Source organism: Rattus norvegicus, chromosome 9 (genome assembly GCF_036323735.1).
Source record: "Rattus norvegicus strain BN/NHsdMcwi chromosome 9, GRCr8, whole genome shotgun sequence".
Taxonomy (NCBI): domain Eukaryota; kingdom Metazoa; phylum Chordata; class Mammalia; order Rodentia; family Muridae; genus Rattus; species Rattus norvegicus.
This window is the reverse complement of record NC_086027.1, coordinates 23,979,523-23,993,161: the sequence shown is the minus strand read 5'-3', so window position 1 is coordinate 23,993,161 and position 13,639 is coordinate 23,979,523. Positions and strand designations below refer to the sequence as shown.

The window sequence follows — 13,639 nt, the reverse complement described above, 5'->3', positions numbered from 1 at the left end:
TGACCACAGACAGGACACATGGCCTCTCTGGGCCATGGTGAAATGGGGGTACAGGCCCTAGTCCTCACCTTGCCTACAAAGTAATCAGAAGCGCTAAACGAGGCCCAGCACGGGGAGCACAAAGCACAGGAGCATGATAGCTACAGGGTAGAAATTGTTCTGATTAAGCAAGATAGCCCAGGCTAGTCCCCAGAGGTATTTTGCTTAGACTGCAACACACTACGCTTCTCAAAAATGTATATGTTAAGCCTTGAAAACCAACCAACCAACCAAACAAACAATGAGGTAGGAACAAAAGGCAAAGACACTGAGGAACTGATGATCTGGTCAGGACTCCACTCTGGTTTCATTTTGTTTGTTCTCAGACAATGTCCCTCTATATAGACGAGACTGACCTGGGACCCACAGACATCCAGCAGCCTGTCTTCCAAGTGACGGGATTAAAGGCGTGTGCCTCTACACCCAGCTAGGGTTCCACTCCCACTGATGGAACGGTGCCCTTCAAAGAGGGGATGGATGACCTAGAAAGGCCTTTCCTGCCCTTCTAGCTCGTGGTGACAGAGCAAGGAAGCAATATTCCTTATCTGTTGTTTGTTTCTGACAGGGTCCCAGGTATGGACAACTAGCCTTGAATTCACACATAACCAAAGATGACCAAAAACTCCTCATCCTCCTGTTTCCGATTCCCCAGTGCCGGGATTAGAGGTGTGTTAGAAAAGGCAGCACCTCAGAAGTGAAGATGAGTCCCCTACCAGACACCACAACTGTCAGCTCCCTGACCTTGCACTTCCCGCTCTCCAGCAGCGTGAGAAATGCTGTTGCGTCGCCTTAGGTCTCCTAGTCTTGGGTGTTTGGTTTTAACAAACACAAAGGGACCAAGACAGTTGCTAGGGTCCTGTCTATCGGGGTAGGAATCCACACTGGTCAGCCTGCAGACAGCCCTTTCGGAACATGGGCTCTTTTCCTGAAAAATGGGATGGAATGAAATAAAATAAAAATAAATAGTGGATGGGTGTATGTAGTTACGTGAGTGGAGTGCATGACTATCGTACAGGAGGAGTCCCTGGGTTTGATCCCCTGCATTACATAAACTCAGAATGATGGACAGGCCTGTAATATCACTGTGTGGAAGATGGGGGCAAGGGGATCGGAAATTCAAGGTCAACCGAAGCTTCAAGGTCAACCACAGCTACATGATGAGTTCAAGGGAAGCCTAGGATGCATAAGACCATGTCTAAAAAAATAAATACAAAGTAACAATAGAGAGAAACTGCGTCTCTTAGAGACAGAGGCATAGTATCTGAGACTTGAGTATAGGACTCCCTTGTGTAACATGGCCTCCTGTGGGTACAGCATAGAGTTCATAAACAGGTGCTTGGGTTGGTTATCTGGTGTTGGTTATCAGGAGCCGGCTTTACAGTTGGTTGCAGATCCCTTCTGAACCCAGTGATGACAGTGACGTCACCCATAGGCGACAGGGACCCGCACATCTGTTGCCGAGCAATCGCCATACACTCCCAGCACCCATTTGGTTTACCTCCCACCTTTACTGCAAGCGGTTATGTCACAGCCTAAATAAAAGGCCAACCCTTCCTGACCTTCGCTCCTTCTCCTTCATCTCTCTCTATTCCCCACTTTGTCTCTGTCGCCCCTTTTTGACCCCTTCCCCCACGGTCAACCTCTCTCAAGTGGAACTGCATTGACCTGGTGTTGTCTGTCTGAACGTGAGCTGCGATTCTATCGCAACATCTGAACCGTCGCATCCCTTCACCTTAGTGCCCGATTCTGCAGAGCAGGTGATCGCCTCACTTGACACAAACAATCAGATCAAGGCTCAAAGGACTTAAATAAGTTACTCCCAAAGTCAACCCACAAGAAGGAAGCCTGGCCTCACTGTGAATACTACTATCCGCACAGCCTGGAAATCTGATGACCCTCCCCCCCTTAGTGTGAGTTATTAGGCTGGGAGACCCTGGAGGATGGGGCCTGATGACCTTCACAGTGTGTGTGTGTGTGTGTGTGTGTGTGTGTGTGTGTGAGAGAGAGAGAGAGAGAGAGAGAGAGAGAGAGAGAGAGAGAGAGATCCTTCAAACAGAAATGTTTAGCTAGATGTTAGACTCCAGGCCCCTGTTGAGTACAGACTCAAGTTCAAGCTCCTGGGAGAAAATAATTTGCTTGCAACTCCAAGTGTTTCTTGGGAAATGTAACTGTCCTCCGTGGAGTCAATTAGAGGTATGAGCCTGTGACCTCGCCCCAGAGCTGTACAGTCAGATCTGAGTTTTCCTCCACATGGATCCTGCCCACCAAGGTCTGAGAAGTACTAGAAACCAGGAGAACCGAACGGACCCTGCTGTTAGCTCTTGTACCAGTTGTGAACCCTAATAATGCCCAACGACAGTGTGGTATGCTTTCAGGCCCTAGATTTCTTCCACAGGGAAAGGTCCTAGATTGGCTTCTGCACCCTGGGCTGACAGCATCCATGTTCTAATTCAAAAAGGATGGTGGGGGAAGAATCCTGCCCCTGAAACCGTGGGAGAACATGGGGTTCTGCAAATTTACAACGTTCTGCCTAGGTCAGTGGACCTCAATCCAAGAACATTGGCAACATCTGGAGACAGTTTGTGTTGTCCACGCTGGGGAAAGTGGCAGGCAGCTAAGGAGCAGAGAGGCCAGGGATGCTGGCTTCCCCCTCACTGGCTACTGTCTGTCACTAGGCTTCTACTCGGGCTCAGAGGGGGAAAGATGAATGTATTAGATGTAGGGAGAACTGAGAGTTTTAAGACCCGTGAGAACCTTCAGCTGCTTCTTCATCCTAAGCATTGAAAACAGTCGAAGACTCCAGGAGTGGGGGTGAGGTAGGGTGGAGAGGGTTGGACTTGACAGCCATGAAGAGAAGAGTCCAAAAGCCAGAGCTCAGAGAGTATAGACACACACTTTATTCACCACACACAAAATTCTTTCTTATTCATAAGAAGGACTTAAATACCCCAACCCACAGTTTTTCTGCTCTGTCCTTTTTCCTCCTGCCCTATTTCCTAAACTCTTGAAATGTAGATATAAATGAGAAAGAACAATTTGTTTTTCCTAAAAATACTTTAAAAAGAGATATGTGGAACCCACAGGAGTCCAGTGGAGGTGGACACACCATTAGCATCTCAAGAAAGGAATGCTGGAGGGACCCCAGAGGGTGCTTTAGATGACAGGACCTCCTCTCCCATCAGTCCCCTCACTTTGCCCAGGGTTCAATGGACTGGGGAGGAAATGTTGCTTTTCTAATCACCTTGCCCAAAGACCTTCTGGAGGTGCTTTTCTCACCAGGGATTTAAAACGAGTGAGGGGCATTTGAAGGTGAAAGGAAACACACAAAGGCTTTAGCTTGTCAGCTTGTGGCACCAGCAAGAGACATGCCATCCTTTGAGTGACAGGCCAAGGGCATCCATTCTGTTATAAAACCAAGCCGAGTGACTGGTTCTTCCACTGATTTGCTTATCTCCCTCAGAGTCAGGGTCAGAGGAGTCAGTGAGGATGTGTGGTACCCTCACCATCCCTTTGTTTTGGGAGATCCAATTTTGTTAGTTGGCATCTGGTGCTTGAGGCACTGACTGAGACTGGGGCACCAGTGACGAGGCCAATTTAGTGAGGGCCTTTGCTATGATGTCTAGGTGGCCATTCATTGTCCGTAGCTCCACCAGGATGTCCCCAACATTGGCCTCCAGAGTGGGAGCAGTGGCTGGAGGGGAGCAGGGGGGTGGGGAGGTTCCAGCATGTTCAGCATGACCATCCCTGGCAGGGCCTGGGTGCTGATTGTGGCCCCTCTCTAAGGCTGGGGCTGGGGCCAGCATGGTCTGTGGCCGCTCACGATCCTTGCCACGGACACCGGGAGATGTGGCTGAGGGGCAGCTTGGCAGCCAGTCAACAAGGTGGGGCGCAGCCTCTGGGGAGGAGGTCACAATGGTGTAGAGCCCAGTGCGCCGAGGGACACAGGGGGCTGGGGCTGTAGAGGCAATGGGCAGAGGCTGCAGGAGAGAGGGTAACATGGTGGGGCTTGGGGAGAAAGGCTGAGGCTCACAGGAGGAGGACGGAGATGGCAGAGCTGCTGTAGAGGGGCCAGGCTCCTCTGAGGACAGGAACAGAGTAGTAGAAGACTGTGAGTCCAAGGTACTGGGCTCTGAATCTGTCAAATAAGAAGACAGAAAAGGTTACTTGGGCATCCCTGTTATCTCCGTTACCAACTACACATTAAACGTTAAAGAAATCAGCAAAAAGTGTGGAACTGGATTTCCTGCCACTCAGAGGAATATCAGGCAAGGAGGAGTGGTCTGTGAAGAAGGCAGTATCCCGAGCAGAAAGTAGGCAGTGTGGGAGTCCAAGCCAGCATCTCAAGACTGTGTTAAACACATGAATACACACACACACACACACACACACACACACACACACACACACACACACACACACGCCAGCAACACTGGAGCAACACAGTTTCAATACAACATCAAAAGAGTGTATAATAATTCTTGCTGGGACAGAAGACCCTGTGGGACTCTAGGAACCTCTTCCTTGGGGACTTGGCCTCATTTTACAATGGATCTAAGAAGTTCCGATGACCTTTCAGGACTAATACACTGTCCAGTCTACAGCTAGGGGCAGTGATGTGTGTCACAGCCATGTACAGTCCTGTGTTAGCCCTTGAACTTTTGGGTAGAAAACACACAGCTGCTCCTTAGGACTGGACATGATAGCAAGGCTACCCACCTCCATCAAGGGGCCCACACCCAGGCAGATGACGCCCCTCAGTTGTGTCAGCAAGCACAGTTACTATCTGTGAGCGAATGTTCCATGATCACTCTCTATATAAGTGGCCCTAAGGGTCCTTGAAGTCACGTGTCTGAAGCCCCTCCTCCAGTTCCTGCAAGTGATTTATTTGCTCTTGGTTTCTATGCCCTCTGTGTCTTCTGCCCCATTCTTTGGTGATCTCAAGCTCTACAAAGGCAGGACATGCTGGAGTCTCTCTGCGATCAGTAGGTTGTCTAGGGAGAGTGAGCCAGAGGACTTCCATCATCACTACTAGAAAGGAAGGTCTCCTTTCTCAAGAGACTACTCTGGCTGACAGTGGGTTGGCCCTCAGAGAAGTCCTTTTTGGAAATATCATCTGTCCTGACTTCAGCACCCAACAAGGTCCTTCCATTGTTCGTGGGCCCCGGATGCTCAGCAACCCAGTGTGCGTGACTGACAATCATGTCTGACCAGAGATGAGTTCATTCCTCAGTTAACAACCTTTGAGCAAAGTCACCGCCATGCCTGAGAAGGTCTTTTCAGAGAAGTGTCCTGGGCATCTTGGACTTGAACTGCCTCTCCTCAACCTCATCTCAATTTCTCTCAAACTTCTAAGATCGCCTTGTACAAAGCAAGAGGCACATGTGTGTCTGGCCCACAATTGCCCTTGAGTTGGAAATGATGAAAGAGAAGCTTTGCAAGCTGTTTACATTGACTCTCTTGAGAAAGATATTGGCTTTGCATTTCTAATTCTTTTGGCAGACCAGACACCTCTGTGGAAGTCAAAGAGAAATTTACCGTGCAGAATGTTCTAGAGAAATGGTTTCAAAGTTAACATTGTCTGTGGCATTCCTCTGTTAAAAAAACAAATTACGATTAAGTTGGTCAAGACTGGTACCTCAGGGCCTGGACTACATATAGATGGCTACACAGCTACACAGAGCAGCTTTGGCTGCTGCAAGATGCTGCTGAGATGGACCCTCTTGGCTGTTGGAGCTCCTTCAGAGGAGGAGATGGAAGTGGAGGCACGACTCGGACAGATGGATGGACGGACATTTACTTGATGCCCCGGGTTCAATCCCCAGCACCACATAAACCAATGTAGTGGTGTCTACCTAGAATTCTAGCTTTCAGGAGGATCAGAGGTTCACACTTATCCTTGGCTGCATAGCAAGTTCGAGAAGGAAGAGCACAAGGTTATATGAGGCTCAGGAGGGAGAATGTAGTTCATGGAATGAAATGCCAACTGTTACTTGTGCCTTCTCCTCCCTCCTCCATTTTAACTGAGCCTTGATCACCATGATGGTTAATATTCACTGTCAACTTAATCAGATTTTGAATCACCTAAGATTTGGCACACCACTGAGCATGTCAGCGAAGCTGTTTCATGTTTGGCTGGACTGAAGTGAGAGACATTCTTTGAATGTGGGTGGCACTGTCCCATTGGCTAGGGTGCTCAACTGAATGAAAAAAAGAGAAAGGACAAATATGGAAAAGAAACTGAGGTGCAGAATTCTGTTTCTCTCTGTTTCCAACTGTGGACGCAATGTGATCAGCCACCTCCAGCTCCTACAACCAAGCCTTCCCCAGCAACCAAGCCTTCCCCACCATATTCGATAGACTGTATCCCTGAAAACCTTGAGCCAAGAGCAACCTTTCCTTCTTGAAGTTACTTTTCTCTGGTCACAGCCATAAAAAAGTAACTAAGACATCTACTCAGAAGAAAGCTCACATATCCAGTCTCCCTCACAGAGAGCTGGCTGTAGCCAAGTCAGTCCTGCACACGTACTAAAGTAGAACAAACACTAAAGTGTTGAGTTCCGTCTGCCTTCCTTGGGTCCAGTGCTTTGGCCCCATGGCTGGAGCTCAAGTGGTTTGCTTTGACCAAGAGGTGAAAGCTGAGAACTAATTACCCTGAGAACTCTTAGAATGTGTTTCTCTCTCTCTCTCTCTCTCTCTCTCTCTCTCTCTCTCTCTCTCTCTCTCTCTCACACACACACACACACACACACACACACACACACACACCACACACACACACACACCACGAGAAGGGGAAGGCTCAGTTGTGTAACTTGACCAGCTGATTCAACAGAGGACAGGCCTTGGGTAAAGCAGGGGCAGGATGAGCTAAGTTACATTGTTACATTATAACAGTTACAGCGGGGGTTGAGGATTCACCACACAGCAGCCATGTTAACTTCTGGGGAGCTCTGGAGAGGCAGCTGGGTTATAAAGAGGACAAGTCCGATTGTTGGGGCCAAGAAGTGGGAAATGAGGGGAGAAGGACGAGAGAAATGGCCTTAGTTCAAGGCTCCAGACTGGAAACTTTCCCTTTCTTGTTCTCTGGAGTCTGGGTGGCCTTTTCCCAGCCACACCCAGGCCTCCAGCAAGGCTCAGTTGTGACACACCTCATCAGAGGCAGCCCTTGGAAACATTTTCCCAGGAGCCTGGAGGGCGGGGAAACTCTCTAGCCCGAGGCCTGCAGGAGAGCGGGTCTGTGGGAAGAGGGTGAGGTGTCTGAAGGCGCAGAGACTCCTCAGTGCCGCCTCTGGGCCTCGGCCTTTGATGGCTCGGGCTTGGCTGGATGGCTGCCCACTCCCTTCGAAACAGCAGACACACTAAAGGGAGGGCTGAACAAGTGTCTGATGAACTCAGCCCAATAATATTCAGTTCTTTTATTTTCCAGGAACATCAGGAGCCCCACAGGGTGATCTTCTGGTTTGAAGACCTGGTGAGTCAAGTCTATACAGACCTCTGACTCAGTTTCATCCTGGGTTCTCAGCAGACATCTCCCAGGAGCACGGCTCAGCGGGAGAGCAAGGCCGAGACACCTCATTAGGAGAGGACAGAAGGGCTCTGAAGCAGGCGTGAGACAGGCTAGAGCCCACAAGGTGACACAGGCCACACTGATAGTAATACCCATGCTCAGTGACTTCTGAGTACGAAATCATGCATTCACTTCACTAATCTTTGTGGCTAACTTGACATGGCTTCTGCCATTAATGTCATAACACTGAGAAAACTGAGGCTCAGCTAAATGAGGTATCCTGCACCCTGACCCAGAGCAAGTAGCTTGTGTCTAGAAAGGCTACTCTGTCGTGGATGGGACAGACACTTCGGAGGCATGAGATAATGCAGAAGCAGCATGGGCGTGTGTGTGTGTGTGTGTGTGTGTGTGTGTGTGTGTGTGTGTGTACTTGAAATCTAATTTGTATCCCTTTCTCCTCATTTCAAATGCTGGTGAACAAACTGCCTCCCTCACAGAAGCAGTGCAATGAGCAACTTCAGATGGGGTGGGCTAGCTGAAGCCACTGAGGCAAAGACTGTGCTATAACCCTCAGAGTCCGGTCTTCACATAAGTGACGAGGCCACAGGGATTATCCTCTGCCTCTCCCCTCAGCACTGCCCACTGCTGATACTCATCCCCACTGCCAAAGGGGTCAAAGGTCAAAGGCTGAGCATGTAGGAAATCCGTGGACCCCATCCCTGGTGACGCCACCAAGGTGTCACACCAGCAGCATTGTCAGCATGGATGTCTGTGGAAGCTACCCCGCTTTTCATTCTCTAGGACTAAGGAGTCCGGTTCCTGGTCAGTCACTGAGTTAATGAAGGGAAGGTGCTACAAAGTGGGCATTGGGCAGCCACACAGACTGGGTGTAGCTGAAAAGAACACTTGCTTGAGGTTCCTTCAAGGAAGGAGACACTGAAGTAAAAGGAGTTTGGGCATGTAGGATATCAGCAATGTTATTGACAATGGACAAAGGGACCATAAACGGGTCCACTGTGGTACAGAAGGACAGATGTCCACATACGAAGGAATACTACTCTGCCCTAAAAAGGAAGAAAACCAGATACTTTCTGCAACATGGCCATATGTTGAGAATATAATACTAAGTAAAATAAAGCAGCCATGGAAGTGAGTACACAAATACCATCAGACTCGTTTAGGTGAAGTTCCTTGACTAGACAAACACAAATACCATCAGACTAGCTTAGGCGAAGTTCCCTGACACAAATACCATCAGACTAGCTTAGGTGAAGCTCCCTGACTAGACAAACACAAATACCATCAGACTAGCTTAGGTGAAGCTCCCTGACTAGACAAACGCTCAGAGACAAAAAGGACCTGGTGTTAGGTGGTGGAGAGACAGAGTTTACTAAGCGCAGAGCTTTATCTGGGGGCTACGATAGCTCTGGAGATAGATAGTGGTGGTGGCTGCACAGTGACATCAATGTACCCAGTGTCACTGAGCTGCACACTTGAGAACAACAGCAACGATGCATTAATGTCAGTCGCTCACAGCTGTAAAACAGGGAACCTTGTGACAAGAGAGGGGGAACTTGAGACGTCTCGAATCACGATTTGGCCCAGCCATCGGAGAACATAGCTGTGTGTATACTTCTGTAACTCTCCATACAGGGATCGAATGAATGAGTCTGCTACTGAGGTTGCTATGGATACAGTGTGGGCAGAGCACCCCAGCAGGTCCCCAAGGATAGAACTGCTTACTTAACCCCCGACCCTAAGTGCTGGGAAGGCATGTCTGAGTCAGAGAGGGGGCGTCTTGCTACTAAAAGCTTCTGGTGAGCCTGTGGAGATGCAGGTGGGAAGAAAATGATGTTTTTAGACCCCCGTGCTTCCTAATGATGTTTGCAGTGCAAGCATTTCACCGCTGAGTTGATTCCTCGGGACCACAAATGTCCACTGTCATGGGGCCCTAAATGCACATAGAATTGTGTGTGTTTCAGAACTCCGTGGCCCTCAGCCAGGCTCCTGGCCACCTCATCCCTTCCCTAGTGGTTCTTGAAGCTACCAGGCATGTTCCTGTCTCACAGTCTTGGCACTTGCTGTCCCCTCTGCCTAGAATGCTTCCCCTCAGGTATCTGTGTCCCTCACACCGTCTTCACTCCTTCAGCCTTTGCTCAAAGTCACCTTAATTCCTCTTCCGGTTACCTTGGCTGTAAGTGCCATCCCCAACCCCACCATGTCTGTTTTCTGTTTCTCTTATCCTAGGCATCAAATTCAGTCACTGTAGCATTCACATTCCAAGGTTACTCAAGATAGAAAGAAGCTCGATTTGAAATGGCTGGCCTACCGATGAGGGTAGAGGGTGGAGGGTGGAGAGTTCCCATAAAGAGAAGGATGAAGGAGAAAACTCAGTTGGTGAAGCTCTTGGGGAGCAGGCCTGTGTTCAGATCCCCAGAACCCACATAAAAATCTGGTCATGATGGCTCTCCTACAACCCCAAATCCAGTGGGAAGGGAAACAGGCAGATCCCTGGAGCTTGTTGTCCAGTTAGTCTGGCCCAGTCCGTGAGCTCTAGGCTCACAGAGAGACCCTGTCTCAAAAACTGAGGTGAAGGGCCATCAAGGAAGACACATGACATCAACTTCTGGCCCCCACATGTCCCCAGAGGAGTGGTTCTGATGCTTTGATTTAGTTAAGAGTCTGTGTTTACTGATGCTGAAGGTCCTTGCCCCCAACTGGTTTTTGATCTATCAATAAAGATGCCAGCAGCCAATACTGGGCCGAAAGAAAGAGGCAGGACTTCCAGGTTCCCGAAGGCTAGGAGAGAGGAAAGGGCAGGAAGGGGAGGATCAAGATACCTGAGGGAAAGAGGTGGATACAGACTCGGAGCATCCCACAAACAAGGCTGTGTAGCAAAAATGACACGCAACACATACAAGCACACAGACACGCACAACATACAGAACGCACACACACACAGAGACAGAGACAGAGACAGAGAGACAGAGACAGTGACGGGGGACAGGGAAAGAATATAACAAGAACAGAAGGCCAAGAGAGGTGCCTGCTAAACTAAGGGATGTCAACTTTAAACAGGCAGTGGAAGCCACTGCAGAGTTTAAGTAGGCACAAGATAGATTTGATTTGCTTCTTCAAGATTCCCCTGGCTGCCAACTGGTGGCTGGTGGCAAAAAGATGAAATTAGAAGAACCATGTGGCCTTTCTGATCACCCAAGGCGCCCTGAGAGAGGACCTACAGAGCAGGTCTAAGCTTGCAGTGCTTGAAGCGATTGTTTTTTTTTGTAGGAATAGATTGAATTTCAGAAGTTAAAAAAAAGAAACTCCTGCTGCCACCCTATGTAACAGTACTGGGAATGTTGGCCTCCGCCCCTGCATGCTAAGCCATCATGGCCTTTCATATATCTCTATGCAGTTGAAGCCAGCATGGGTTTTATGGCATTTTTTAAAAGCCCAAGGTAAGTGTTTTCTATCCACTTAGACAAGGCTACTCTGCCACCTCTTAACATAGCTGTTACTCAGTATGTGGAAGATGTCTCCATGTGTCTGTGAACACACCCACATGGACAGAGACTCCATGTGGCTACATGGAATAGCTTTTGGTGGGAGACACAAGGTGTTTGTTTGTACAACCTATATATTCTTTGCCGTGAATTTTTCTTTCCTGTGGAGAAGCTATTTCTACACCATAACGGACCTTGGCTCAGGGAGAGAATGTTCAAAATAGATTATGTTCCTCAGTCTTGTTTCCAGGGTTGAACAGCTCCCAAGTCAACACAGTTAATCCTTCCTCCCAGAGAGCCCCTCACCTTTAAACTTCATTTTCTAAACTATCATTTAAAAAAAAAAAAACCAGAAACAATTCCAAGGCTCTGTTCCTGAGTGAGGACCCTGCAGAAGCCCAGGCTCTCTGCCCACCCAGGCAAGAGATCATCCAAGGGGACATCTCCCTTGTAAAAACGGCAGGCTTCCCGTGAACTTGACAGAAACAGCAGGGCTGTAAAAGACGGCATTCTGCTTTTAACAAGGCCAGGCAGGTTGGAGAGCAGCCAGCCTGGGTAGTCTGAAGGAGCCCAAGAATATTAGAACCCAGGGTCATAAGGAGCCAGGACACCACTAGGAATGTTGGTAGAAGAGACAGTCTGGCGAGCCACTGGGAAACAACCGGAAGCCCACTGTGCCAACCCTGGCATGAGTCAGCAGGCAAGAAAGGCGGCCAGGACAGTTGGGTCGACCAGGCAGCTCTGTGCCTGGCCACACAGGATTAGAGCCTCCTGAAGCCCTCCCTTACACAGCAAACCTCAAAGAGCTCCAAAGATGCCAAGGGTGACAGGTGACAGGTGTGCGTACACGTGGCCACTCACCAGCTCTGCCAAGACAAGCACCCCGATCAATTCCCTTGCTAACCTCTTGCCCGCATTTTGGATGAACAGCGGGGCACTCCATCTGGAGATGTGGAGCGTTGATGGACTCTATTCCCCAAAGCTCGGAACATCACAGCTATACACAAAGATTCTCGGGAAGCGGGGACTACGGGGTGGGAGCGTGGAACAGAGGTAAGACCTGGGCCCTCCAGGGCCCTCTGCTTTCTTGGGAGACAGAATTAGACACTTGGTAAGTGAATGCCAATTGGCTATGCCTTTTTCCCATGCCGTAAACAGGTTCGAGCAGAGCCTGCTCCCAAGACCTAACACAGTCCTGAGAGATGGCAGTGCCTACCCTAGCTTCCTTAAGTGTCCTAGGAAGGCACATTTCTTAACCAGTACTTCCTCCCCGCTCAGGGTGGCTCCTTCTGAAGCCACACCCCCCAGCCACGCCTCCCGACCTCGCCTCCACGGCTCTCCTCAGGTCCGTTTTTCTAATTTGGATCTAGTCTCTCCTTTCTTCTACTTCCATGCCGTTCTTCTGAGGATAACCTTCGGTGCCAGGCTCAATTATATACATAGCGCAAATGAGCAACCCGGACTCTAAATTTGGCCTTGTCCATTGGAAGGAGGAGCCCTGGGGCATCTTGTGTTGCCCAAAAGGAAAGATCCTGGTCCCTACGGGGAGTCAAAGCCAACGAAAGGGGGGAAATTCTGAAAAAAAAAAAAAAAGGTACAAATACAGAACGAAGAAACAGCCCAGGCCTGGCTGCCCCCGGGTCACTGGGCTGAGGCCGATTCTGTGACTTCAGCCAGGCCTCTTAGTACTCCATGCCCTGCCTCAGGCAGGCAACAGCAACAGCCGCGCTTTGATTTCTTTTTCCTCTTTAGAAATGGCCTGCTGTCTGACCCTACCTATGCTTTCTCTGCAGGGTTAGCAGAGGGTAAAATGAGAGCATCTACCGGGAATTTCCTGACTTCTGTGAATTTTCCTCCAGATCTGGCTGTGAGTCAACTCGATGTTCTTAGGACACGTGGAAAGACTCGAAGTGCCTCCCAGCTCCCCTCATCCTCGGAGCACCAGGAAGAGCCTGCTGAGTAACCGGGGTGAAAAGGCAGAAGGCCCCCTCCCTCCTTGACTCTGCCCCAGACTCCATTGTGGTATTACTAGCCCACATTATCTATAAAAAATTTCTCTGTACATCCAACATAGCAACGAAAAACTTGGCCTCCTTTCAAACTTAAGCTCGTGTTTGATTTTAATCATTTGGTTTAATTATTTAAATGTTTAAATCATTATGATTTAATTATTTAAATGTTTGAATCGTTGTGATTTTATTGATATTTACAGTTGAGGCATCTGTACAATAGAGAGGGAAGTAATAAGAAGACTACAGAAGAAAGAGTGGCTTTCCTCAGGTGCACACTGCCTGACAGGCTGAGGACTTAGAGCATCCCCCTCAGGTCTAGGGAGGCACACAGAATCACCTCTTCAACCAAAGGGTTTTAACTCAGTTAAATTCATTACAGCATCATGTGTCAACCGGGTGACCTCCAGAGCTGGCCAGCCCTTGCCGGCTGAGACCAGCTATGACCTGTTCGTGTTCATGATGTGGCTAATTGTTCCCAGGAGTTTAGAGAGGAAATGTTCTTGGGTCAATGGAATCCTCTGAAAGATGCAGGACTCGTAGCTCAGCTGATAGCACGGTTGCCTCACAAGCAGGATGAT

At 49.1% G+C, this 13,639-nt stretch overlaps 1 protein-coding gene across 4 annotated transcripts in view; it reads right to left on the bottom strand.

Annotated features, from left to right (window-relative positions):
- Nucleotides 1–2,913: 2,913 nt before the first annotated feature.
- Runx2 (RUNX family transcription factor 2) overlaps nucleotides 2,914–13,639 on the bottom strand; it is a 328,971-nt gene continuing 318,245 nt past the window's right edge. For all 4 annotated transcript variants that reach the window (XM_039083955.2, XM_039083956.2, XM_039083954.2 and 1 more), the window contains one exon: nucleotides 2,914–4,174. In XM_039083955.2, the coding sequence (XP_038939883.1) occupies nucleotides 3,573–4,174 (602 nt within the window). In that variant the 3' untranslated portion in view covers nucleotides 2,914–3,572. The remainder of the gene's footprint in view (nucleotides 4,175–13,639) is intronic.